The 27,092-nt window shown below is 43.8% G+C and overlaps 1 protein-coding gene across 1 annotated transcript in view; it reads left to right on the forward strand.

The window, feature by feature from the left end:
• LOC125447672 (olfactomedin-4-like) overlaps positions 1-18,620 on the forward strand; it is an 85,130-nt gene extending 66,510 nt beyond the window's left edge. Inside the window, exons 6-11 of the mRNA XM_059640973.1 lie at positions 3,783-3,873; positions 5,954-6,067; positions 9,920-10,074; positions 11,610-11,655; positions 11,755-11,862; positions 17,339-18,620. Of these exons, the coding sequence (XP_059496956.1) occupies positions 3,783-3,818 (36 nt within the window). The 3' untranslated portion in view covers positions 3,819-3,873; positions 5,954-6,067; positions 9,920-10,074; ... (1 more) ...; positions 11,755-11,862; positions 17,339-18,620. The remainder of the gene's footprint in view (positions 1-3,782; positions 3,874-5,953; positions 6,068-9,919; positions 10,075-11,609; positions 11,656-11,754; positions 11,863-17,338) is intronic.
• The last annotated feature ends 8,472 nt before the right edge of the window (positions 18,621-27,092 follow it).

Genomic DNA, 27,092 nt, shown 5'->3' on the forward strand with positions numbered 1-27,092 from the left:
TCAAGCAGGCTGGTTTGACCTGGATGGTGTCAGGTTTCTTGAGTGTTGTTTGGGATGCACTCATCCAGGCAAATCAGGAGTATTCTATCACACTCCTGACTTGTGCCTTGTAGATGGTGGACAGGCATTGAGGGGTCAGTGGGTGAGAAACTCGTCACACTATCACCATCCTGGGAATTCCCCAATATTAACATCCTGGGAGTTATCATTAATCAGAAGCTCAACTGGACTCACCACATAAACACAGTGGTTACAAGAGCAGGTCAGAGGCTAGAAGTACTGCAGTGAGTAACTCACTTCCTGACCCCTGAAAGCCTGTCTGCCATCTCCAAGGCATAAGTCAAGAGTGTGATGGAATACTCACCACTTGCTTGGATGAGTGCAGCCCCAACAGACACAAGGAGATTGACAACATCCAGCCAAGTGGATGATTGGCACTGAATCCACTCCCTCCACAACTAACGCTCAGTAGCAACAGTGTGTGCTATCTACAACATGCACAGCAGAAATTCACCAAAGATCCTCAGACAGCACCTTCCAAACCACAACCACTTCCATTCATTTATCTATCAAGGATTTTGAAGATAACTGTAGCGTCTCACTGACAATGTGTCACAACCAGCAAACTCAAGCACAAATCAGCCATTTCTTCCAGTACCTTCCAATCTGCTCAGTTCTGTTACCCACTGCCAGTCTCAACTGGGGCTGAGTGAGCAACACCTGGATCTGTCTTTAAGGAGAAAATCTTGCTTAGCTTATAATGTCATCTCTGGCTCAGTGGGTGATGCTCGTAATTCTTTACTGAGGCAGAAAGTTTTGCATTGAAATCCCACTCCAGCAATTTGAGCATATAACTTAGATTGACATGTGCATACAGCACTGAGGGAGAGCTGCAGTATTGGATGGCATTTTTGAATTGACTTTGAACTTGAAACTGACAATCCCATCTGCTCTCTCAGGTAGATATAAAACATTTCGTGTCACTGCTTAAAGAAGAGCAAGGTAGTTATCCCTAGCATCTCTCCCTCAGCCTGAAACCAGATTCTGGTCCTTATCTCATTGCTGCTTGCGGCGCTTACTGTGCTCAAATTGGCTGCAACATTTCCCAAAGCAACACAACAGGGGCAATTGAAAGTATGTCTTTGCCTGTCAAGCACTTTGAAATGTTCTCAGATTGTGAAATAAACTGTATAGATGCAAGAGGTAGTCAAAAAACAGGCCACACCTAGCCTTGTTACCACACAGCCTGCCATTACGTATCCCCTGTTGTTAGTCACTAACAGTCCCCATTAACAGCTATTCACCCTCCCAGCCTGATCGTTAGCAACTCCTTTGTCTGTCCAACGGTCTTTTCTCTGTTTGGGCTCTATCCTATCGTTTACCCCTTACCCCACCCAACTCCCTATTTTCTACATGTAAACTGACGTCTTCCCAGCCACCATCAGTTCTGAGGAAGGGTCACCGGGCCTGAAAGATTAACACTGTTTTCTCCTCCACAGATGCTGCCAGACCTGCTGAGCTTTTCCAGCAACTTTGTTTTAGTTGTTGTATATAGATGCAAGACTTTTTCTAACATCACATTCTAAGTTATGTCTTTTGTAAGTCTTGTCATATTGTCATGAACATAGAACATAGAACATTACAGCACAGTACAGGCCCTTCGGCCCTCGATGTTGTGCCGACCTGTCATACCGATCTGAAGCCCATCTAACCTACACCATTCCATGTACGTCCATATGCTTATCCAATGACGACTTAAATGTACCTAAAGTTGGAGAATCTACTACTGGTGCAGGCAAAGCGTTCCATTCCCTTACTACTCTCTGAGTAAAGAAACTACCTCTGACATCTGTCCTATATCTTTCACCCCTCAATTTAAAGCTATGCCCCCTCGTGCTCGCTGTCACCATCCGGAAAAAGGCTCTCCCTATCCACCCTATCTAACCCTCTGATTATTTTATATGTTTCAATTAAGTCACCTTTCAACCTTCTTCTCTCTAATGAAAACAGCCTCAAGTCCCTCAGACTTTCCTCGTAAGACCTTCCCTCCATACCAGGCAACATCCTAGTAAATCTCCTCTGTCCCTTTTCAAAGCTTCCACATCCTTCTTATAATGCGGTGACCAGAACTGTACACAATACTCCAAGTGCGGCCGCACCAGAGTTTTGTACAGCTTCACCATAACCTCTTGGTTCTGGAACTCAATCCCTCTATTAATAAAAGCTAAAACACTATATGCCTTCTTAACAGCCCAGTCAACCTGGGTGGCAACTTTCAAAGATCTGTGTACATGGAAGCTCACTGAAAATCCATAAGAACTCCATCATTGAGACCAAAAGGAAATGAAAAGGAAAAGCTGAAGAATCAACAAAGTGTGTTTAGTCCTATCACCTGTGGGTTAAATGGGATCACATTCAACCTCCATACCATTCCAGGTCAGACATTTATCTGCGGAGATTGGAAGGTTCTTTTTGTGGTTTTATGCCCACATCCAAGAGTTTGGGATCAAGACAGACTGATTGAGAAGAAAACAAGGTCAAGAATTATCCTCAGCCTTGGGCTTCTTTATAACAGTATTTATTTCATATTTGGACTAAATATTACAACACACAGTATTCAGAGATAAAAGAGGCTCCAATCTTATTCTATTGAAAGACTATTCTACCACTTAAATTTAGTTGGTTTTCTCTATGTATTTCTCTGACCATATGTCTAATGTTTACATAGCTAAACTTCAGCTCCTACCTAGTACTCCATGAGCTTAGAGATGGTAAGAACTGCAGATGCTGGAAAATCTGAGATATCAAGGTGTGGAACTGGATGAAGACAGGAGGCCAAGCAGCATCAGAGGAGCAGAAAGGCTTCCTGTTCCATGTGCTTAATTCTTCCCAAACTGTGCTATTTATGCCCAGTGAGGAGCATTCCTGCTAAAACATTGCACGGTAGCTTGGGACCCTAAAGCCTTTAGACAACAGAATATGACAGGCCAGTCCAAGCATGGAGGAAAATCAATGTTGAAGATCAGAAGAAACTTAGTGTACCTATCTGCTCTTCAGAATGTACTTCATTAAAGAATCAGACTCCACTAGAGGCCTGAAATTCTTCCATGCCAATTTCCTGTATTATGAAGAATCACAGAATCTCTACAGCATGGAAAGAGGCCATTCAGCCCAACAAATCCACACCACCCCTCTGAAGAGCATCCCACCCAGACCCATCCACCTAATTTACTCACCCCTGGACACGACAGGCAATTTAGCATGGCCAATCCACCTAACCTGCAGACCTGGGGAGAATGTGCAAACTCCACGCAGTCACCCAAAGATGGCACTGAACCCAGGTCCCTGCCACTTTGAGGCAGCATGGCTAACCACTGAGCCACCCAACATTGAATAGCACAAAAACAGGCCATTAAGCATCATATGCCCATACAGAGTTTATGCTCCATGCAAACCTCTTGCCTTTCTTCGTATTCTCAGACCCTCAGATATCCTTTCCATAAATGCATCTGCGTTTTATCACACCTTGTGGCTGAGTGTTTCATATTCTGAGCACGTTGATTCCATGGGCAACTCTTTACAATAACTCGGGAGAGGGCCCTCCCCTGTACTCCTTGCACTTTCAAAATGGAGGCCATTATGGTAAGGTGACCAAATGCTCTCCAAGGCCTATCGGAGAGTCTGAAGAAGATGGGATCTTATTGTTTGTGATGCCAATGAAGTGTGGTAGGAGGAGTATACAGAATGTTTTAAATCAGTGAATATGTTTTATATTTTCACAGAATGTGGAGGTCATATGGAAAGTCAGCATTTGTTGATCAACCCCAACTGCCTTTGAGTGACTTGATATTTTCTGTAACAGTAACTGTGAAAGTAAGTTTCCAAATCCTGAATTCAAAATTTCTCCAACAGTTATGATCCTGTATCCTCGCATCATAAACCCACATTGAGTCTAGTGACATTACCACTACACCGCTGATGACCCTACTGGTTTCTGACTGCTATGAAATGTTACCAAGCAAACCTGTATCTTACGAGCACTTAATGAGTAATGAGCTGTCAAATTATCTGTTGAATTTAGGTAACAGGTGCTTTCAGGCCTTATGAAGGAATTTGTTTTTGAATAAAGGTTTATTGTTACATCACCGGCATGAGGAGTGAAACAAACATAGTTTAGTGACACTTATTGTATCACAAGTAACACCCAGCCTTTTTTCAGTATTGTGAAAGATATAGGTTGGCGACTTCCCAAAGATGAACATGTAAAAAGAGAAAAGTACGTACGTGTGTGTTTACACGTTCATCTTACAAACTTAATGGAGCATTTTGAAAGTGTCAGTTGCCCCTAACCTTGTAGATAATGGCATTTGCCTGTTTAGTGTCCACATTGGCTTGCAGAAAACCTCTGGTACAGTATAATAACTCATAATTGATACTTCTCATAGAATCAGTGGGAATTTGAATTGGGTCTAATCTCACAGCTTGTAAATTGTAATTAAATTCTGACAAGACATGACAGGATTGATGCAGGAAGGTTTTAAACATGACTATGGGGTATCTAGAACCAGGAACCACATTCTCAGAATAAGAGGCTGCTTAAAATTGAGATGAGGAGGAAGCCCTTTACTTATGTGATCAACCTTTGGTTTCTGTACCTCAGGAGGTCTAAAGAGGCTCAGTCTTTCAGTATTTTCAAGACAGATATATTAATATTATCAAGGAATTTGGGGATTGAGCAGGAAAATGACATTGATGTAAAAAATCAGCCATTGTCTAGTTGAATGGTACAGCAGACTCTATAGGTCTAATGACTTACTTCTGCACCAAGAGGTTTATATTTGAATAGTTGTGGTTTGGCTTAGTGATTCCATTTAGTAGCTAGCCCAAGGTGCCACTACTGATATAACATATACTGATGGCCTGAGGGGTGGTGCTGGGAGAATAGTCAGTAAACTTTGAAATTATATTAAAGCCTGTATAAGCCAATACATTGCAGAAATGATTCAGAAAGAGGCCATTTGGCCCAGCTAGACCATGCTGGTATTTAGGTTCCACTTGACTGTCCCATATAGGACCTTCCCAAAGGGCATCACGGTGGCTCAGTGGTGAGCACTGCTGCCTCACAGCGTCAGGGACCCGGGCTCGATTTCACCCTCAGGTGACTGTCGGCGTAGATTTTGCACGTTCTCCCCGTGTCTGCATGGGTTGCCTTCGGGTTCTCCAGTTTCCTCCCACAGTCTAAAGATGTGCAGGCTAGATGGGTTGGCCATTCTAAATTGCCCATAGTGTTCAGGGATGTGTAGATTAGGTGCGTTTTCAGGGGAATGGGTCTGGGTGGGATACTCTCTGCATCGATGCGGACTTGTTGGGCCAAAGGGCCTGTTTCCACACTGTAGGAATTCTATGGTTCTTTTCTGTGATCTATATATTCCTCACCTAACTTCTTCATTGTAACCCTTTATTCTCCTCTCCCTCCAGTACATGTCCAACTTTTCCTTAAAGTACACATTCCATTTGTTACAATCATAACCTGTCATAGTTAGTTGCAACATTCTCAATGTTCTTTGGTAAAGACATTTCCACTGAATCAATGGACTCCAGTTATTTTCTTCTTAAAAATCTAAACATTCTCACTCTATGTATGTTTTTGAAACCTTGTGGAGGAGTTCAGTTCAATGCAAACTGATTTAAATGTTCTATGGATGTGAACTACATTATGTGCATGACATTTATTACGTGCTATGATTAAGATTTAATCATTGTTAGGGCCGGGGAGGATCTACTTGGTCTAGATGCAACATTGCCAACCCCAACATCTTGTTATTCAAATGAAAACTCTTAAAAATCAAGAGACTGGATAAAATAAAAACCATTCTTTTTGCATATTGCTTAAAAGAACATGTTTAAATTCAAACCAGGCAAAATGACTCTGATTCCTTTTATTCATTTACAGGATAAGGGCACCACTGGCTAGGCCAGCATTTATTGCCCATCCATAATTGCTCAGAGAGCAGTTATGAGTCAACTACATTGCCATGGGTCTGGAGTCACATGTAGGCCAGACCAGGTAAGGATGGCAGTTTCCTTCCCTAAAGGACATTAGTGAACCAGATGGCCTTTTCCAACAATCAACAATGGATTCATGGTTATCATTAGACGCTGAATTCCAGATATTTACTGAATCCAAATTCCACCATCTGCCGCGACGGGATTCAAACCCAGGTTCTCAGAACATTACCTGGGTCTCTGGATTAACAGTCCAGTGATAATATCACTAGGCCATTGCCTCCCTCATGATTGGTCGGGATATTGCTACAGGAAATGCCACAGGGCATGTCTGGACCCAATTTATGTTGACTGCATTATGACTCCTCTTCCATGGCCATCAAGCCTGAGGTGGGACACTTACCACTGTGCCATTGTGGACTGTAATCATGTCATCGGTCCAAAGATGTGCAGGCTAGGTGGATCGGCCATGCTAAATTGCCCGTAGTGTGCAGGGGTGTGTGGGTTATAGGGGGACGGGTCTGGGTGGGATGCTTCAAGGGTTGGTGTGGACTGGTTGGGCCGAAGGGCCTGTTTCCACACTGTAGGGAATCTAATCTAATCTAATCTAATCTAATCAGTCAGCTGGCTGACCTTTCCAATTTACTAGCTTGTTTTAGTTCCTTGGAAAGTGTAGCTGTTTGCATCCCAACCTGGAAGGTGGAAGGTCTAGGTTTAGATCCCAAGCAACACTGATATGTTCAGCCTGGCAAACTGCCCCATAATGAAAAATCAGGTGAATAGAGATACAGTTAAACAAAACCCTCTTACAGGCTGGTGGGTGCACAGTGATGAACATAGAAAGAGGAGTTAGGCCATTCAGCCCTTTGAGAATGCATTATCATTCTAGTTAACCTCTCGTGCCGCTTTCCTGCACGACCCAAGTCCTCTTAGTATCATTAATGTCCAGAAACATATTGATGTCTGTCTTGATCCTGCTCAGATTGAGTTTCCATTGTCCTCTAGGATAGATAATTCCAATGATTCACAACACTTTGAGGGAGGAAATTCTTTCTACTAGTATTAGCAAAGTTTATTATTTTATACAACAATTGCAGGGCTACTCACAACTTTAATGTGTACATGCTTTGCCATGCAGGAAATCCAGGAGGGTTCCTATGTACAGTATAACCACTTGTGCAGGAACTGACATCGGGTGCAGCATCTTGATCACTGGAATTCAGAACTTGAGCAGCACCTGTTGTCACAGCAGTGCATCTAAGGCTCAGAGCTATGTGACTAGCAAGTTTACAGATATGATCCAAGCACAGTTTAGGATTATTGGGGTGGGGGGGAGGTGGGGGGTGGTGCAGGAGGGAATCTTGGCCAAGGTGCAGTCAAGATGGAAAAGGCAGGAAATGCAGGAACAAAAATACAAGTTGCTGCGAAAGCTCAGCAGGTCTGGCAGCACCTGAGAAGAAAAAAATCAGAGTTAATGTCTTGGGTCTGGTGACCATTCCTCAGAACTGATGGTAGCTAGGAAAACATTGGTTTACATGCAGAAGATGGAGAGAGTGATGGAGTAGGGAGTAAGCAATAGGATAAGGGATGCAGCCAAAGAGAAAGGAGAGCAGTTGGATACACAAAGGAGTTAATAACGATCTGGCTATGAGGGTGAATAGCTGTTAATGGGGATTGTTAGTGACTAAATTATTGAACTCGATTTTTGAGTCCGGAGGGTTGCAGGGTACCTAGGTGGAAAATAAGGTGTTGCTCTTCCTGCTTGCACTGAGCTTTGCTGAAACACTGCTGCAAGCCTGAGACAGAGATGTTGGCCAGGGAGCAGGGTGTACGTTAAAGTGGCAACCGCTTGGGGACCCTGCATCCCCTCGGACTCAATACTAAGTTCAATAATTTCAGGGCCTCAACTCTCTTATGTCCCAGACCCCCACCTCACACACCAGGCCTTGTTATTACACAGCCTGCCATTACACACTATCTACTGTTAGTCTCGAAACCGGCGACCTGGGCTTAGATGCCCCCCAGGATGTCTGAGAATACCCTGAAAGACTCCACCGTCAGTCTGGCCAGCCCCAGGGATTTGCCCCTTGAGAACTAAGTGAGGGCACCAGTCAGCTTGTCTAAGATGACGGGAGCATCGAGCATCCCTGCAACCCCTGGGGTGATCTGCAGTAAGTCATCCCACAAAACTCTGCAAGCATGCTCACTGGACAGATTAGGACAGAACAGATCCATATAATATGTTTTGAACTAGGCCCAGATGCCCTCCATATTTGAGACGAGAGACCCATCATCGACCAGCAGCACGGGAACTGCTGACGGGGGGGGCAACGCCTTTTTCCAGTGAGTAGAAAGGAAAAGCGCAGTTCAGATTCTCAAGGAGCTAGATCCATGATTTCACACACGTACCCCAGGACGTGACAAGATGCTGATCTCGAAGTGCGGTCACCTTCTCTTTGTACATCCACTGCAGGGCTGTGTCCGCATCGGGCTAACCGAGATGTGACTCCAAGTCAAGCAACTCTTTCTTCAAATTCTGCCTCTTTGTCAACCCCTTCACGCACCCTTGGCAGAAGATGTGGATGCAAGCTTTGCCTACATCCCATCACAGCCTCAAGGAGGAGAATCCCCCAACTTCCTTCTCCAACTGGCTTAGAAGAGGCAAAGTGAATCCTAGAACCACTTGTCCTCCAGCAGCAGGTTGTTAAAAGTGCCAGTATGCTGACCCAAGTTGGGCATGGAATGGAGTGAGCTCCACCCATACCAGGTGGTGATCTGTGGATGGCACGTGCTGCATGGAGACCACCAGAATGCAGGAGGTGTACATCCATGAAACCTATAGGTGGTTGATTCTTGACGCTCCGACCCCAGGCCTCACAAACAAGGGAGTCAGTATAGGGATTTTGCCAAATGTCCATGAGGTTGAAGGACTTGATCAAGTCCCTTACTATCCTCCCCAACGTGAAGCCAGACTGGGTACCGCAACAGTCCTGCTCCTTGAAGGTGCAGTTAAAATCCTCCTGAGGATGTCTCAATTGCCTTTGTCAATAGAGACAAGGTGAGCATACACTTCTTTAAAGGAGTGGGTTTGCCCTGGCCTGAGCAGGGGAGCGTAAATGTTCGCAAAGTGAAGCACCAAACCCACAAGCATCAGTTAAAGTAAACAACCTAGCAGCAACTCTTAACCGCTAAGATCTCAGTCTAAAAATTTGAGGCAAACAAGTTAACAGCCCACCCTGCCGAACTAGTGGTGAGGTGACTCAGACAGACCCCTCCTTGCCACTTTAGGAGCCAGGTGGTTTTGTCTCCTGGAATGATGTGGCTTCCTTGCTGCAAACGCATCACACATTTCCAGTCCTGGTGGACCAAAAAATTCTGGAATGCATTGTGACTTTGTGTTGTAGTTGATGTTAAGGCTGGCTGTGGTGGTCTTCATGTCAGCAACTCTGTGCCACCATCGATAAATTTAAAATCCTTTTGTGGTGTAACGAAGGGCTCAAAGGTCCCTCGCCTTCCTCACATATCCCCTGAAGACTATCCTCAACCACTGCCGATCATTCCAGGCAAACCCAATGCACTGAAAGCATGGACCGGAATACCAGTTGAAAATCACTGCAGGAGTTCAGAGCCAGCTGGAGTCTATTGTAACAGCCAAGGCTCTTCGCCAGAAATTCCCAGAGGTCCTTGACTATAATAAAGGGAAATTCAATGGGGGACACGAGGGGATCTAAATCCTCACTGGAGACAACTCTGAATTAAGTTGTGCTCAATAAACACAATTTCCCTTTCGTAAAACCACGTTGATGTTTGTCTGATCATGTGACTTTCAAAATGTATTTTTATGCTATCTTTTACTATAAAACTGTAACACTTTCTCCATGACTGACTGATGTTTGGGCTAATTGGCCTGTAGTTCCTTGTTTTCTCTCCCTCTCTGTTCTTGTTCCATTGGCTCGATGCTGGGACCACTTCAGAATTTCGGAAGATCACAGCAAGTGCATCTACAATCTTTGCAGCAATGTAGGTCATAGAAGATGAAGTCCTGGGCATCTGTCAGATATTAGTCTTGTAAGTTTCTCAGACACTGTTTCCTCTGTGGAAATTAATTACCTTCATTTCCTCATTTTTTAGTTGCTAAGTTATCTTTTGTTTTTCTCTTCTATTGTGAACTTGCAGATAATATGTATTCAATATCTCTGTGATTTTCTCATTCCCCATGCTATCACTTCATCAGAGTGATTTATAGAATGGTGTTAAAGAATTCTATTTTGTCAATTTAAGCTACTCTATGAAAGGGACAGAATCACAGTTACTGCATAAACATAGAACCTTTTGCATTTATCAGAGGCCAACTTGTTAAGTTATTGGCATGAGAAATGGAAAACATCATACTTTAGTGAGACTTATTGTAAGTGGACTCAAATACTAATTTCTCTGAGTCAGTTCTGATATTATGCAAGACAGGAAGAAAGAAATATTTAAAAAAGGAAAGAAATAAAAGCAAAACAATTGAGTAAGAGAAAAGAAAGAAATTATAAAAGAAAAATAAATAAGTAACTCACTTAAATTTAACAAGTGATTGCATCAATAGCGAAACGAAAATCAAAAAACTGCAGATGCTGTAAATCAGGAACAAAAACAGAAGTTCCAGTTCTGAGGAAGGATCACGGGACCCAAGACGTTCACTCTGATTTTTTTCTTCACAGATGCTGCCAGACCTGCTGAGCTTTTCCAGTAACCTCTGTTTTTGTAGCATCAATAGCTGTTTGCATAATAGAAAAACTTCCAAATTCCTGACACCCTTTGCAATAAGAGGTGTTTCCAAATTTCACTCTTATCTGGCTGTAATTTTGGACCACATGCCTTAGTTCTATGCTCCAGAAACAGTGGAAATAGTTCCTGTCTATTGTTATAACTGAGGTTGATAGGTTTGTTGATTCTTTTCCAGTTCCATTCCTTCACTAGTCATTACATTAAAATTACAGGTTGGCGACATGGTCGATGGTAAAGGTCTCAGACTGTATCACGTTCAGTGTTAAGAACAATCATCCTGTTTACTTAGCCAGCACTAAATAACTGGTTTATGGCCAAAAGCAAACTTAATGAAACAAACACGCAAAGATTATGGTTCAAAAGGTTTAGATTTTGCAAGGATAGAAATTTCTTACATTCTAACAAGCTAGAACAAACATGAGGCAAATATGAATAACAGACAAACTAGGGGTGAACAGTCCACTGAATTCACGAAGTAGCAAATATGGCCAAGATCTGTCCAATGGATCTCTCTCCAGACGTTAAGTCACCCGTTTATCAAATTTCATTCAATTTCACAAAGATTATGATTGTTCAGTTTCATGATATAGTCTTGAAAACTTGTGGTCCACCTTTCTCTCCTGGTTCTATGCTATCTTGGATTCTTCCAAATACTATAATCCTTAGAACTCTCTATCTCCCTGAACATTAAAATTAAAATGTTGCCATTATTTCAGAGTTCTAGCCTTCAGCACAAATTCCATGCAATGAAAAAAAGGAAGTCAGCACATTAGTTATCTTTAACATCTTTAATTTGTTGATCACGTAACACCTGAACTTTCTAATTCTAGGGACTACCGCTCTAGATTGTCGAGTAAAGTCACAGCCTTCAGACCTGTAAGTCCACACTGACCATGTTCCAAAATTAAACTAGTTCTATTTGCCTGCATTTGGCCTATATCTCTCCAAACCTCTCCTATTCATGTATTTATCCAGAGATAGTAGGTACTGCCAGTGCTGGAGGATATCAGATAACAAGAAGTAGAGCTGAATGAACACAGCAGGCCAAACAGCATCGGAGGAGCAGGAAAGCTGACGTTTCAGGTCTGGACCCTTCTTCAGAAATGGGGGCGGCGAATGGGATTCTGAAATAAATAGAGAGAGAGGGGAAGGAGGATGGAAGACGGATAAAGGAGCAGATAGGTGGACAGGAGATGGACAGGTCAAAGAGGCTGGGATGGAACCAGTAAAGATGAGTGTAGGTGGGGAGTTGGGGTTGTGGTTGGGGTTGGTCAGGGAGCACAGACAGGTCAAGGAGGCGGGAATGAGGCTGGTAGGTAGGAGGTGGGAGTAGGGCTTGAGGTGGGAGGAGTGGATAGGTGGGAGAAAGGGCAGACAGGTTAGGGAGGCGGAGATGAGCTGGGCTGGTTTTGGGATGCAGTAAGGGGAGGGCAGATTTTGAAGCTTGTGAAGTCCACATTGATACCATTGGGCTGCAGGGCTCCCAAGCGAAATATGAGGTGCTGTTCCTGCAACCTTCGGGTGGCATCATTGTGGCATTGGAGGCGGCCTAGGATGGACATTTTGTCCAAGGAGTGGGAGGGGGTGTCAGTTCGCGACTGGGAGGTGCAGTCGTTTGTCACAAACCGAGCATAGGTGTTCCACAAAGTGGTCTCTAAGCCTCCGCTTGGTTTCCCTGATGTAGAGGAGGTCACATCGGGAACAGCGGATACACTATACCACATTAGCAGGTGTGCAGGTGAACATCTGTTTGATGTGGAAGGTTTTCTTGGAGCCTGGGATGGGGGTCGGGGGAGGTGTAGGGGCAGGCTGTGCTTGCAGGAAAAAGTGCCGAGGGTGGTAGGGCTGTTGGGGAGTGTGGAGCGGACAAGGGAGTCACGGAGAAAGTGGTCCCATTGGAAGGCAGATAAGGGTGGGGAGGGTAAATGTCTTTGATAATGTCAGATTGCAGATGGCGAAAGTGTTGGAGGATGATGTGTTGGATCCGGAGGTTGGTGGGGTGGTACGTGAGGAAAGGGGGATTCTGTTTTGCTTGTTATTGTGGGGATGGGGTTTGAAGGATGAGGTGCAGGAAATGGGAGAGACGCAATTGAGGGCATTTTCGACCACTTTGGAAGGGAATTTGTGGTTTGAAAAACGAGGACATCTGGGATATCCGGGACTGGAATGCCTCAACTTGGGGAGCAGATGTGGCAGAGGTGAAGGAATTGGGAATAGTGGATGGGATTTTTTCAGGAAAGTGGGTGAGAGGAAGTGTATTCTAGTTAGCTGTGGGAGTTGGTAGGCTTGAAATGGATATCAGTTTCCAGGTGGTTGCCAGGGATGGAAACAGAGAGATCCAGGAAGGAGAGAGAGGTATTGGAGATGGTCCAGGTGAACTTATGGTTGGGGTGGAAGGTGTTAGTGAAGCAGATGAACTGTTCAGCTCCTTGTGGGAACATGAGGTGGTGCCGATATAGCCATCAATGTAACAGAGGAAGAGGTGAGGGATGAGGCCAGCGTAACTTCGGAAGAGCGATAGTTCCATTTATCCTACAAAGAGGCAGACATAGCTTGGGCCCGTGCGGGTACCCATGGACACCTCCTTTGTCTGAAGGAAGTGGGAGGAATTGAAGAAGTTGTTAAGTTGTATTTATCCAAATGTCTTTTAAATGTTGTAACTGTACCTGCGTCCACCACTTCCTCTGGCAGTTCATTCCACACATGAACTACTGTCGGTGTTTTTTTAAAATATTCTCCTCTCACCTTAAAAATATTCCCCCTAGTTTTGAACTCCCTCACCCGAGGAAAAGGACTCTTGCTATTCAACTTATCAAGGCGCCTCATGATTTTATAGACCTCTATAAAGTTACCCCTCAACCTCATGTGCTCCTGTGAAAAGGATCTCAGCCTATCCAGCCTATTTTTACAACTCAAACCCTCTTTTCCTGACAACATCATGGTAAATGTTTTCTGAACCCTCTCCAATTTAATAATATTCTTCAAATAGCAGGGCGATCAGAACTGCACAAGTGCTCCAGGAGAGACCTCAAAGTCCAGTACAACCTCACCATGATGTCCCAACTCCTATACTCAAAGGTCTGAGTAGTGAAAACAAGCATGCTAATCACCTTCTTAACCAACCTGTCTAGATGAGACGCAAATTACAAATAATTATGTGCCTGAACCCCTAGGTCTGTCTGTTCTACAACACTACCTAGTGTTCTACTTTTAATTGTAGAAGTCCTGCCCTTGCTTGTTTTACCAAAATGCAATTCATTGCATTTCTCCAAATTAAACTTCATCTGCCACTACTCAGCCCATTAACCCCAAATGATCAATGTCTTTTTATAATCTTCGAGAACCTTCTTCACTGTCCACTATACTACCAATTTTGGTGTTATCCTCAAATTTATCAGCCATGCCTCCTATATTATCATCCAAATTGTTAAGATTATTGAGAAACAAAAGTGGACTCACTTCCAATCCCTGTGCACAACCTCTGGTCACAGGCTTCCAGTCCGAAAAACTTTGTGAACTAATCCTAGAAGTTCAAGTACCTTTTGTAGTAAATCTATGCAGCTGTCTTTCCAAAACTAACATACTGTGCCCAGAATTGCTCACAGAATTCCAGTTGTGGCCCAACCAGAGATATAAATTGCCAATGCATAATTCTATCCCTTTATATTTAGTTATAATCAATTTGATTAAAGGCGGCCACCAAAATTTTACAATCTGGAATGCGCTGCCTATAATGCTGATAACAACAGATTCAATAGCAACTGTCAAAGTTGGAATTTAATACATATTTGAATGGGGAGAATCCTTTCTGGACAATGGAGAAAGAACTGAAAAGTGGGATTTTATATGAATTCCTCTTTCAAAGAGCTGAAACAAGCACATTGGGCAGCTCCTATGTGGTTTGATTCTATTAATCCCTGCTCTAAATGATTGGAAACAAAAGAGCTTTGAGAAATCATGATATCTTGAAAAGGGTCCATATTACAGGGGAGGTGGTGTTGGACTTCTTAAAACACATGACGGTGAGTAAATCCCTGGGATTGGACTGAACTTTGTGAGAAGCTAGGGAAATGATTGCTGGGCTCCTTGCTGAACATTTGTATCATTGATAGGATGAGGTGCTAGAGGCTGGAGGTTGGCTAATGTGGTGGCATTATTTAAGAAAGCTGGAAAGAAATAATCAGGGAACTATAGATGGGTGAGCCTGATGTCAGTGGTGGGTGTGATGTAGGAGGGGCTTCTGAGGGACTGAATTTACATGCATTAGGAATGGCAAGGACTGATTAGGGAGAGTCAACATGGCTTTGTCTGTGGGAAATCGTGTCTCACTAACTTGATGGAGTTTTTTGAAGGAGGTCATGAAGAGGATTGATGAAGGCAGAGTGGTGGATGTGATCTATATGGAGTTCAGCAAGGCATACAAGATTCTGCGTGGGGGACTGGTTCGAAAGGTTAAATCACATGGATTGCAGGGAGAACTAGGCATTTGGAATCAAAATTGGCTCGAAGGTAGGAGACAGAGGGTGGTGGTGGAGGGTTGCGTTTTGGACCGGAGGTCTGTGGCCAGTGGTAGGCCACAAGGATCTATGCTGGATCCGCTGCTTTTTGTCATTTCTATAAATGATTTGAATGTGGATACAGGAGCTATGGTGAGTAAGTCTGTAGATAACACCAAAATTTGTGGTGTAGTGGACAGCAAAGAAAATTTACTTAGAGTACAACAGTACCATGATCAGATGGGCTAATAGGCCGAGGAGCAGCAGGTGGAGTTTAATTTAGATAAATGAGAAGCATTTCATTTTGGAAGGCAAATCAGGGCAAGACTTAGACACTTAATGGTAAAGTCCATGGAGTGTTGCCAAACACAGACCTTGAAGTGCAGGTTCATAGTTCTTTGAAAGTGGAGTCGCAGGTAGACAGGATGATGAAGAAAGCATTTGGTATGCTTGCCTTTATTGGTCAGTGCATTGAGCATTGGAGGTGAAGGCTACTTTGAAACACTGCATTCAATTGTGGTTTCTCTGCTATAGGAAGGATGTTTTGAAACTTGAAAGGGTTCAAAAAAGACTTACAAGGATGTTGCCAGAGGTGGAAGGTTTGGTCTATAGGGAGATGTTGAATAGGCTGGGGCTATTTTCCCTGGAGCGTGGAGGTTGAGGGATTACCTTACAGAGGTTTATAAAATGACGAGGGGCATGGATAGGGTGAATAGCCCAGGTCATTTTCCCAGGGTAGGGGATTCCAAAACTAGAGGGCACAGGTTTAAGGTGAGAGGGGAAAAATTTAAATAGGAACTAAAGGGCAACTTTTTCACCCAGAGGATGGTGCGTGTATAGAATGAGCTGCCAGAGGAAGTGGTGGAGGTTCGTATAACTACAACATTTAAAAAGCATCTGGATGGGTATCTGAATAGGAAGCCTTCAGAGGAATAAGTGCCAAATACTGGCAAATGGGACTAGATTAATTTAGGGTATCTGGTAGGCATGGACAATTTGACAGAAGAGTCTGTTTCAATGCTGTACATCCTTAATGGATCTATGAGTGAATGCTGATGCATACTATCCCCATGTGATATTGATACTGAGTACCTCTTTTCTCAAGACTTGCTAAGTAAGCGAAGGGAGTGTCAAGCTAAACAGTAATAACAGAGGGCACTTCTTCAATCACATGTTTGTACAAGGTCTGTATTGTGGTTTCCAAATTTGATATCTGCTCATACACTGTGAAGAGACACAAGGGTAAATAGACTGATGAGAGCTCAACACGCTCATTGAGTATCACGTGCTAATACTGGAGGCAAATGTACTACAGTGAAATGCCCCCTAAGTTCAAGTGTTGGAGAGCCAATAATGCCCAACAACCTCTCGGTCTCTGTTTCTCAGGTACTGTCTTCAATGAGAAGCCAGGGAGATAACCTCACCAGGCCACTGCAAGATCAGCTCAATTGACAATTTGAAACAAGACTGTTCCTGTTCAGTGTAAGGGGAACACATAAAGGCAAAAGAGCTGGATGTACAAAAAGGCAGCTCATCCACCTTGCAAAGACCACAAAATTGACTTATGGCTAAAGATTAGGGCAAATTAGAGACCAGACATAACCTGGAGGCAAAAGATGTAGGCATGATTCTGAAGGTAAATTTTGGATTTGTCTTCATAAAAGAAAGGATTAATTGAAATATATACCCTGTTTAAGAAGGGGTTTGAAATATTGAATGAGATGACATTCAGATAAGTTAAGATTTTAGTTATGATTTTAACATTCCTAGAACTGGATAAGCCACCAGATCAAATTGAAATGTACCCCAGGCTACCAAGAATAACAGGGAAAGAAACAGTAGTAATTTTGACCATCATTTCCAAATTGTGCTGGCTAGAGATGTGATGTGGATGAACTGCAACCATTGTATTGGTTATAGAAAGGGGAAGAGATGTGCACAGTCTGATCTTTAATAAATCATTTAGAGAATCAAGCTTTACAAAGATGTGACTTCATCAAGGAGGGTCAATATGGATTGTTGAGGGGATGTCATGTCTGACTAACTTGTTTGAAATCTTCAAGGAGGTAACAAGGAGTTCGATGATAACAGCATGTTAATGTGGTCCACCTGGATTTCAGCAAGGCTTTTGATGAGTTCCAAACAATATAAACCTCATGGAATCCAAGGGAAAGTGGAAAGTTGAATTCAAAATATCTCAGTGACAAGAAGGAAAGGATTATATATATGGCATAAACAACTGCACCTCCCAGTCGCGAATGATTTCGACTCCCCCCTCCTATTCCTTAGATGACGTCCATCCTGGGCTTCCTGCAGTGCAACAACGATACCACCTGAAGGTTGCAGGAACAGCATTTCATATTCCGCTTGGGAACCCTGTGGCCCAATGGTATAAATGTGGACTTCACAAGCTTCAAAATCTCCCCTCCCCTCACCACATCCAAAACCAGCCCAGCTCGTCCCCTCCCTCCACTGCATTCCAAAACCAGCCCAGTTTGTCCCCGCCTCCCTAACCTGTTCTTCCTCTCACCTATCCCCTCCTCCCACCTCAAGCCGCACCTCCATTTCCTACCTTCTAACCTCATCCAGCCCCCTTGGCCTGTCCATCCTCCCTGGACTGACCTATCCCCTCCCTACCTCCCCATCTACACTCAACTCTACAGTATCTCCAGTTTTCTATGCAACTGAAGCAAGACTTCTTTGTTGTTACACTCTAATCCTCTTGCAAAAAAGGCAAGCATTCCACTTGATTTCTGAATTGCTTACTGCACTGTATGCGAGCTTTCAGCGTTGTATGAACAAGGTTATCCAGGTCCTATTAGACACCAACACTTTCCAATCTCTCACCGTTTAAGAAATACTTTGCACCTGTACTTCTGTTACCAAACTGCATGCTGCCTACTGTTAACCAATCCTCTATTTATGCTTGACATTATACCCAGTCTCAAGTGCTTTCAGTTTATTTACTAAACTTCCTTGTGGTACTTCATCAGAAGCATTGTGAAAATCTAAATACTTCGTCTGGAAGGACAAGGGCAACCAATACATGAGAATACCAGCAACTGCAAATTCCCTCTGAGGCATTCACCATCCTCAGAAATGTATTGCCTTTCTTTCACTGGTACTGGTACTGGTAGAGGTACAGCATCCTGGAATTCCTAACAAACTGCACTGTGGGTCTAACTGCACCAAATGGACTGCTGTAGCTAAGAAGGCAGCTCATTAACACCTTCTCAACGGCAATTAGTGATGGCAATAAATGCTGGCCCAGCCAACGGAGTCCACATCAGCTTAATGAATTGAAAAAAAATCATCCACTGGTTCACCCTTATTCAGTCTGTTAATAATATCCTCAAAAAAATAAACATGATTCCCCTTTATAAATCCGGTTTGGCTCTGTTCAATCAGACAGTTACTTTAAATGGTAAACACATCAATTTTAATAGATTCTAGCATTTACCCAACTACAGACACCAGGCTCACAGTTCTGTAATTCCACGTTTTCTTTCCTTTCTTAAACAGTGGAGTCACATTTACAAACTTTCAATCTGCAGATTTTGTTGCAGAATTGTCTCTTTAGCTGTGATTGTTGTGCAGTCTGTTTGGGTGATGTCAGTGGCTTGTTGATAGCTGACATACAAGTTGTGAGGTGTGGGTGTGGCACATACAACAATGCTGTTTCTATGAAACTGAGATGAAATGAGTGAATGTTAGATGCATATCATAGAATCCCTACACAGAACACTGAAAATAGAACATTACAGCACAGTACAGGCCCTTCGGCCCTCGATGTTGCACCGACCTGTGAAACCAATCTGAAGCCTATCTAACCTACACTATTCCATTATCATCCATATGTTTATCCAATGACCATTTAAATGCCCTTAAAGTTGATGAGTCTACGACTGTTGCAGGCAGGGCATTCCACGCCCTTACTACCCTCTGAGTAAAGAACCTACCTCTGACATCTGTCCTATATCTATCACCCCTCAATTTAAAGCTACGTGCCCTCATGCTAGACATCACCATACGAAAAAAAAGGCACTCACTGTCCACCCTACCTAATCCTCTGGTCATCTTACGTTTCTATCAAGCCACCTCTTAATCTTCTTCTCTCTAACGAAAACAGCCTCAAGTCCCTCAGCCTTTTCTCATAAGACCTTCCCTCCATACCAGCAACATCCTGGTAAATCTTCTCTGCACCCTTTCCAATGCTTCCACATTCTTCCTATAATGCGACGACCAGAACTGTACACAATACTTCAAGTGCGGCCGCACCAGAGTTTTGTACAGCTGCAACATGACCTCATGGCTCCAAAACTCAATCCCTCTCCCAATAAAACTTAACACACTGTATGCCTTCCTAACAACCCTGTCAACCTGGGTGGCAACTTTCAGGGATCTATGCACATGGACACCGAGGCCTCTCTGCTCATCCACACTACCAAGAATCTTACCATTAGCCCAGTACTCTGCATTCCTGTTACTCCTTCCAAAGCAAATCACCTCACACTTTTCCGCAGTAAACTCCATTTGCCACCTCTCAGCCCAGCTCTGCAGCTTCTCTCTGTAACCTGCAACATCCTTCCGTTGTTACTGGAAAAGCCAGCATTTGCGGCCCATCCCTGCTTGGTCTTGCGATGGTGTTGGTGAATACCTTTTGGATCGCTGTGGTTCATCTGCTTCGATCCACTTTGTCACAGTTTGATTCCACTGGCTGACTTACTAAAGCCATTTCAGAAGGTAGTTAACAGTCGGGTACATTGTCACAGATCTGCAGTCACATCAAGAGCAGTGGTGCAGTTGGTATAATGTGCATTTGACGATACATTCTCTGATCTCCATCGCTTACCAAACTTGTCCAGATTCAGAAGTTACATGGTGCAGACATTGACCATGCATTTGGTCGTCAGCGAGAAATCTATAATGGACTGCTCAGCCAGAAAGTACAGTGGCAAATGAAATAAATTTTAGTCATGTTTGAGGTCAAAAAATTTGGAGAGTGCAAACAAGGCAGTGGACCAGACAATAAATGTTAGGCTATATAAAAGTGTAAGAAGCAGAAGGATCTTACAAACAACTTACATAGAACTGTGAAAGCAGCAGGATGGATAGATAAGGATGGTTAGGAAAGCGTATGGGATACATCTTTATATGCCATGACCTTGCAACCATTTGAGAAGTTCCCGCAGTTGGTGCTCATTTCGTGTATTCACTGATTGGTACTAAGGAATGGTCACTATTCCTAAATCAAATGGGAATATCAGAATCTGGGTAGACCTGACATAACATTCGTCCAATATCATCAGTCATTGGTAGCTGAGCAAAATTGGTGGAGAGATGACTTTTCTCCAAATTAAGGGCACAAAGTGAACTCTGCTAAGTAATTTGAGATTAAGAATCAAGATTATTAACAACTTTTATAATGCAATATGGCTATGAGTTAGCATAGACAGCAGCTTAAATGTTCCAGAGGACCATGTCCAATTTACTCCATGGAAATGAAGGAATAATATTCCAGGTGAAAGATAATATCATAATGACTCAACAAAGGGGAAACATGATTGAAGAGTTAGAGACATTCTGAAAACAATGCAGCCTGACAGGTCTAATACTAAACAAGAAGTGAATTTATAAAGACTATGATCAAGTTCTTTCGTCATTTAGCCACAAAAATAAATGTTGACCCTAAAGCAAAGGTGATCAGAGAATTTCCACAAGATAACAATGTAACAGAGTTGCAAGGGTTTTTAGGAATGGTCTATCAAGTAGGAAAAGCAGCATCGGGCATACTTAAAAATGAGGTGTCAGTTTGGTGAAGCTATAACACAGGACCACTGTATGCCAAACAGAGTAAGCAGCAAGAGTTAGGGCTAAGTGATTCCACAATCAAAAGATCAGATCTAAGCTCTGCAGTCTAGCTATACCCAGTTACCAATTGTGGTGGTCAATTAGACAACTCAGAGGAGGAGAGGTCTTCCTAAGTATCTCCATTCAAAATGACAGCAGAGCATTTTTGTCCAAAATGACAAGGCTGAACCAATTGCAAGCATCTTCAGCCTAACATGCCAATTGAACAATCTAAGAGAGCCTCCTCCTCAGGTCCCCATTGTCACAGATGTCAGCCTTTGACAAATTCAATTCACTCCATGTGATATCAAGCACCGTCTGAAGACACTGGATATTGCGAAGGCTGTTTTGGATCCTGAGAACATTCTGGTGGCTGTATAGAAAACTTGAGCTCCAAAACTAACCCTCTCCCCGATCCATCAGAAGTCAAGCCATTCTAATAGACCTAAAACACTAGCATGTACCAAGTAATGTGGAAAATTGCCCATTTTCTTTCCACAAGTATCAAGATGAATCCAACTCAGCTAATGGCCTACTGCCAATCATCAGCAGATTGTTGGAGAGGTTTGTTAACTGTGCTGTGAAATGGCACTCACTCAACAGGAAGCTGTCAACTGACACTCATGTTTGGCTTGCGACAGGCATACTGTGTATGTTAGGTGTGTTAGCAATGGGAAATGCAGGGTTACTGTTAGGTTCATTTTTCAGAGACCCTGACGGACTTGATGCAAGAGCAAGACACTGACCTGGCTACAAAAACGCAATTCTTTATTATTAAGCAAGTACAAACTGCGGAGGATGGCAGTACGCAACCCAGCACAGAGTGCTGAGTATCGTGAGTGATTCTCTCCAAACAGGGGACAGTCTCCGCTTTTATACCCTTGGAATTGGCGGATACGTAAAACAAGTACTATTTTGGCCAGCTGTGTTCATCCAGCTCTACACCTTGTTATCTAGGATACAGCTTTGATCGTCACAAAGTGTATGATAACGACAGGATGCGATTTCAAGTGGTGACAACTGTCTGGCTTGATCAAAGGTCACTGACCTGGCCATCTCAGCAGCAACAGGGGTAGGCAGCAGTGTGAGTAGAGCCATGAAGATTACAGAGCTTAATGCCATTTGTTTTTACAGATGTTTCACACACAATCCTATTTGGGCAGGAAGTTGAGGCAGTGTTCACATACCCCTGTATGAGGAGCATAAAAATTCATGGGATGTTAACCCATTAACATCTCATTACAGGGACAGAGTAGTGGAATAGGCCTGGGTTGGATGCTGTTCGGAGGGTCGGTGTGGACTTGTTGGGCCAAATGGCCTGTTTCCACACTATTATAGGGATTCTATGAAAACTTACAACATTTTGCCAGGGAATATGAATTTGTTCATTTAGTAAGTTCTCCTTTTTACCACCCATTGGATGATGAAATAGGAGTCAGAACCATAACACAAAATTTCATAAGGAATACAGAAATTGATTTGGCTCTCTTAAATTATAGATCATCAACGTGGCAAAATAGACTATTACTAGCAGTAGTAGTAAGGGGAAGCAGACTGCAAACACAGCTTTCATTGCTGTATGACAAACTAATGGGGCGGCACAGTGGCTCAGCGGTTAGCACTACTGCCTCACATCGCGGGAGAACCGGGTTTGATTCCACCCTTGAGCAGCTGTCTGTGTGGGGTTTTCCCCATGTTTGCACGGGTTTTCTCCAGGTGCTCCAGTTTCCTCCCATACTCCAAAGATATGCAGGCTAGCTGGAATAGCCATGCTAAATTGCCCCAAGTGTTCAGGGATGTGGAGATTAGCTGGGTTATAGGGGGAACGGGTCAGTGTGGACTTGTTGGTCTGAAGGGCCTGTTTTCCACACCGCAGAGATTCTATGAAATTTAACCTGCATATTATAATGCAAGCCTTTGAAAATGTCAGACAATGCGGAAGAAGTAAAGACAACAATCTCTTCCCCCAGTGTTAGCAGAACAGTGGAGCTGGTCATCAACTTCAGGAAGTGGAATGGAGGAAATGCCCCCATCTGGATCAATGGTGTTGAAGTGGAAATGGTAGATATTCAAGTTCCTAGGAGTAAATATCACCAACAATCTGTCATGGTCCATCCCAGTCAATGCTCAGGTCAAGAAAGCACACAGCCCTATACTATCTCAAAAGGCTAAGAAAATTTGGCATGTCTGCAAAGACCCTTGCCAATTTTTATAGATGTACCTAGAAAATATCATATCTGGATGCATCACAGCTTGGTACAGGAACTGCTCTGCCCAAGACCACATGAAATTACAGAGAATTGGCTGCATTCTGTTTGGGTATGCTGATGTACTTACGTACACCATATACCAAGCAAAACAGTACTTATCACTGTATCTTGGTATACGTGACAATAATAAATTAGATCAAAAGAATAAAAATAAAGAAACTAACCAAAATCTGCAAATAATGTCATCAGAAAAAGATGTCAGTTCTTAAATCTGTGGCTCGCAGACAAACAGCAAGAGGACATTGTTGGGTAAAACACAATAGCAAAAATCGTACTTGGTTGAAACATCCGGAGATATTTTAAAGAGAAAACAAATAGCCTTAATATCAGAACAATGAACAGTACAAACATGGCTGAATTACTTTGATTCTGAAACTCATGAAGAACACAGAATAACCAGTGGAAATTCTCTACTGACCAAAGGAATGCACACTCAAGCAAAGCAAAGGCTGAGACAATCACCTTTGAAGCAAATCTGACTGAGATTGGGAGAGTTGTGAAACTGCCTGAGATAGTCTGAGAGATTTGAGACTTTGCAGGAATACACAAGAGTATAGGGCAAAGAAAATAGGAACTGCAGATGCTGGAGAATCCAAGATAACAAGGTGTAGAGCTGGATGAACACAGCAGGCCAAACAGCATTTTAGGAGCAGGAAAGCTGACATTTCGGGCCTAGACCCATCATCAGAAATGGGGGAGGGGGAGAGGGTTCTGAAATAAATAGGGAGAGAGGGGGAGGCGGATCGAAGATGGATAGAGGAGAAGATAGGTGGAGAGGAGACAGACAGGTTAAAGAGGCAGGGATGGAGCCAGTAGATATGAGTGATAATGGGAACTGCAGATGCTGGAGAATCCAATATAACAAAGTGTGGAGCTGGATGAATACAGCAGGCCAAGCAGCATCTCAGGAGACAAAAGCTGACGTTTCGGGCCTAGACCCTTCATCAGAGCCTGTTATCATGGAGCCAGTAGAGGTGAGTGTAGGTAGGGAGGAGATAGGTCAGTCCAGGGAGAATGGACAGGTCAAGGGGGCAGAATGGGGTTAGTAGGTAGGAAACGGGGGTGTGGCCTAGGTGGGAGGAGGGGATAGGTAAGAAGAAGAACAGGTTAGGGAGGCGGGGATGAGCTGGGCTGGTTTTAGGATGCAGTTAGGGGAAGGAGAGATTTTGACGCTTGTGAAATCCCACCACACCTGGCACTTTTTCCTGCAACCGCGGGAAGTTCTACACCTACCCCTACACCTCATCCCTCACCCCCATCCAAGGCCACAAGAAGACTTTCCACATCAAGCAGATGTTCATCTGCACATCTGCCAATGTGGTATACTGTATCCGCTGTTCTCGTTGTGGCCTCCTCTACTTCGGGGAAACCAAGCGGAGGCTTGGGGACCGCTTTGCAGAACACCTATGCTCGGTTTGCAATAAACAACTGCACCTCCCAGTCTTGAGCCATTTCAACTCCCCCTCCCATTCCTTAGACAACATATCTATCCTGGGCCTCCTGCAGTGCCACAATGATGCCACCCGAAGGTTGCAGGAACAGAAACTCATTCCGCTTGGGAACCCTGCGGCCCAATGGTATCAATATGGATTTCACAAGCTTCAAAATCTCCCCTCCCCCCACCACATTTCCAAAACCAGCTCAGCTCGTCCCCGCCTCCCTAACCTGTTCTTCCTTTCACCTATCCCCTCCTTCCACCTGAAGCCGCACCCACATTTCCTACCCACTAACCTCATCCCGCCCCCTTGACCTGTCCGTCCTCCCCGGCCTGACCTATCTCCTACCTACTTCCCCGCCTACGCTCACCTCTACTGGCTCTAGCCCCGTCTCTTTAACTTCTCTGTCTCCTCTTGAGGTAATGGGGGGGTTGAGAGGACGATTGCATATTATGGCAAAATGATGATAAGGACTCCCTTTGGTTTTTCTGAGAATTGTGAAATAGAAAAGGAGAAGTACTGTTGCTAAGACATGTGACTGAGGAATTGGCTAATTGTACTAGCCTGTCTACGTGACTAAGGAACAAGTTTGTGCATATAAGAATCACCCCCTTCAGAGTGAAGAGAGAGCATCACTGTGCAATATGCCACGCATAGACGAACTTTGTAGAGTGATCCTCCACATGTGTAAGTGCTTACTTAAACGAATGTTACTGCCATCTACCTGCCTGTTGATGCCATGCATTTGTTTCAAGTGTAAAAAGAACTCAAATTGACAATTTGGCGATGAGGATGGGATACCAATATATACAGAGTTCCTAAGAGGACTGAGTAAGTGATCGACTTTGTGCCAGTGACGTGAGGCAGGTGGGCCCACAAGGTAAGATTTGCCTTGACCTCTCTCATTAACCGAACATAGGGTCGACCCCTCGTCCCAGTGGTCTCTGTATTGACGGTATTTCAACAGGATTTATAAGCCTGGGCATCAACAGACCTTAAATCCAGGGTAGAGGGAAATGCATTCAGTGGGAGTTGCATTCAGCGGAGTTGCGTTTAAAGACCGAGAGGTTTGAGACCCCCGGCAGCGGATAAAGCGAAAACAATTCAGGTGGTTAGCAGGTAAAATTAATTAAGTTTGGAGGGGTTAGTATAAGACTGGTAAAGTAGAATAAGTGTTCGGCTAAAGGTACAGGATAAGCATAGGTACAGGTATAGGATAATTGCAGTGTCTGTCAGGCTCAACCACCCTGCCTTAGACCGGTTGTTAAGAGGGGAAATACCCCACGTGAAGCTCAGGACCCTGAAGTGGGTGTTGAGACTAAGGACACTGGTGTGGTGTATAGAAATAAGTAAAAAGTATAAGCGCTAAAATGGGACAAACCTTGGACAAATCTGGCACTGGAACTCCCCTACATCAAATGTGCCGAAATAATCCTGAGGATGAGGACCGGTTCAGACATCTGTCGGCATGCCTTAAAAACAAACTAGGAAATGATATTTGGCGATTAGGGGGAACTTGGGATGTAGATAAATGTATAAAGGCAGAAGAAGCTATTTGGAAATGCTATGCGGGGACTAAATGGAAAACTTTAATATCCACGTGGAGAAAGACTGTGGAGAAAATAACCAACAAATCTAAACTGGTGAGTTGGGAAAATAATGCACGTCGTAGCGGGATTAGCGTTTGTGATCATGCAGGAAATCCCAAATCTTGGGAGATATTTACTGAAGAGACAGTGTGAGGATTATGAAATGAATAGGGAAAGGAAAGAGAGGTTAAGAAAGGAAAAACAGAATAAAGAATTAGGAATGAAACGCCAGGCAGAATTACCATATGGAAATAAAAAGGAGGTACCTTCTGACATGAGATAGTGGGAACTGCAGACGCTGGAGAATCCAAGATAACAAAGTATGGAGCTGGATGAACACAGCAGGCCCAGCAGCATCTCAGGAGCACAAAAGCTGACGTTTCGGGCCTAGACCCTTCATCAGAGAGGGGGATGGGAAGAGGGTTCTGAAATAAATAGGGAGAGACGGGGAGGAGGACTGAAGATGGAGAGAAAAGAAGATAGGTGGAGAGGAGAGTATGGGTGGGCAGGTAGGGAGGGGATAGGTCAGTCTGGGGAGGATGGACAGGTCAAGGGGGTGGGATGAGGTTAGTAGGTAGGAGATGGAGGTGCAGCTTGAGGTGGGAGGAGGGAATAGGTGAGAGGAAGAACAGGTTAGGGAGGCGGGGACGAGCTGGGCTGGTTTTGGGGTGC

Source organism: Stegostoma tigrinum, chromosome 39 (genome assembly GCF_030684315.1).
Source record: "Stegostoma tigrinum isolate sSteTig4 chromosome 39, sSteTig4.hap1, whole genome shotgun sequence".
Classification (NCBI taxonomy): Eukaryota; Metazoa; Chordata; class Chondrichthyes; order Orectolobiformes; family Stegostomatidae; genus Stegostoma; species Stegostoma tigrinum.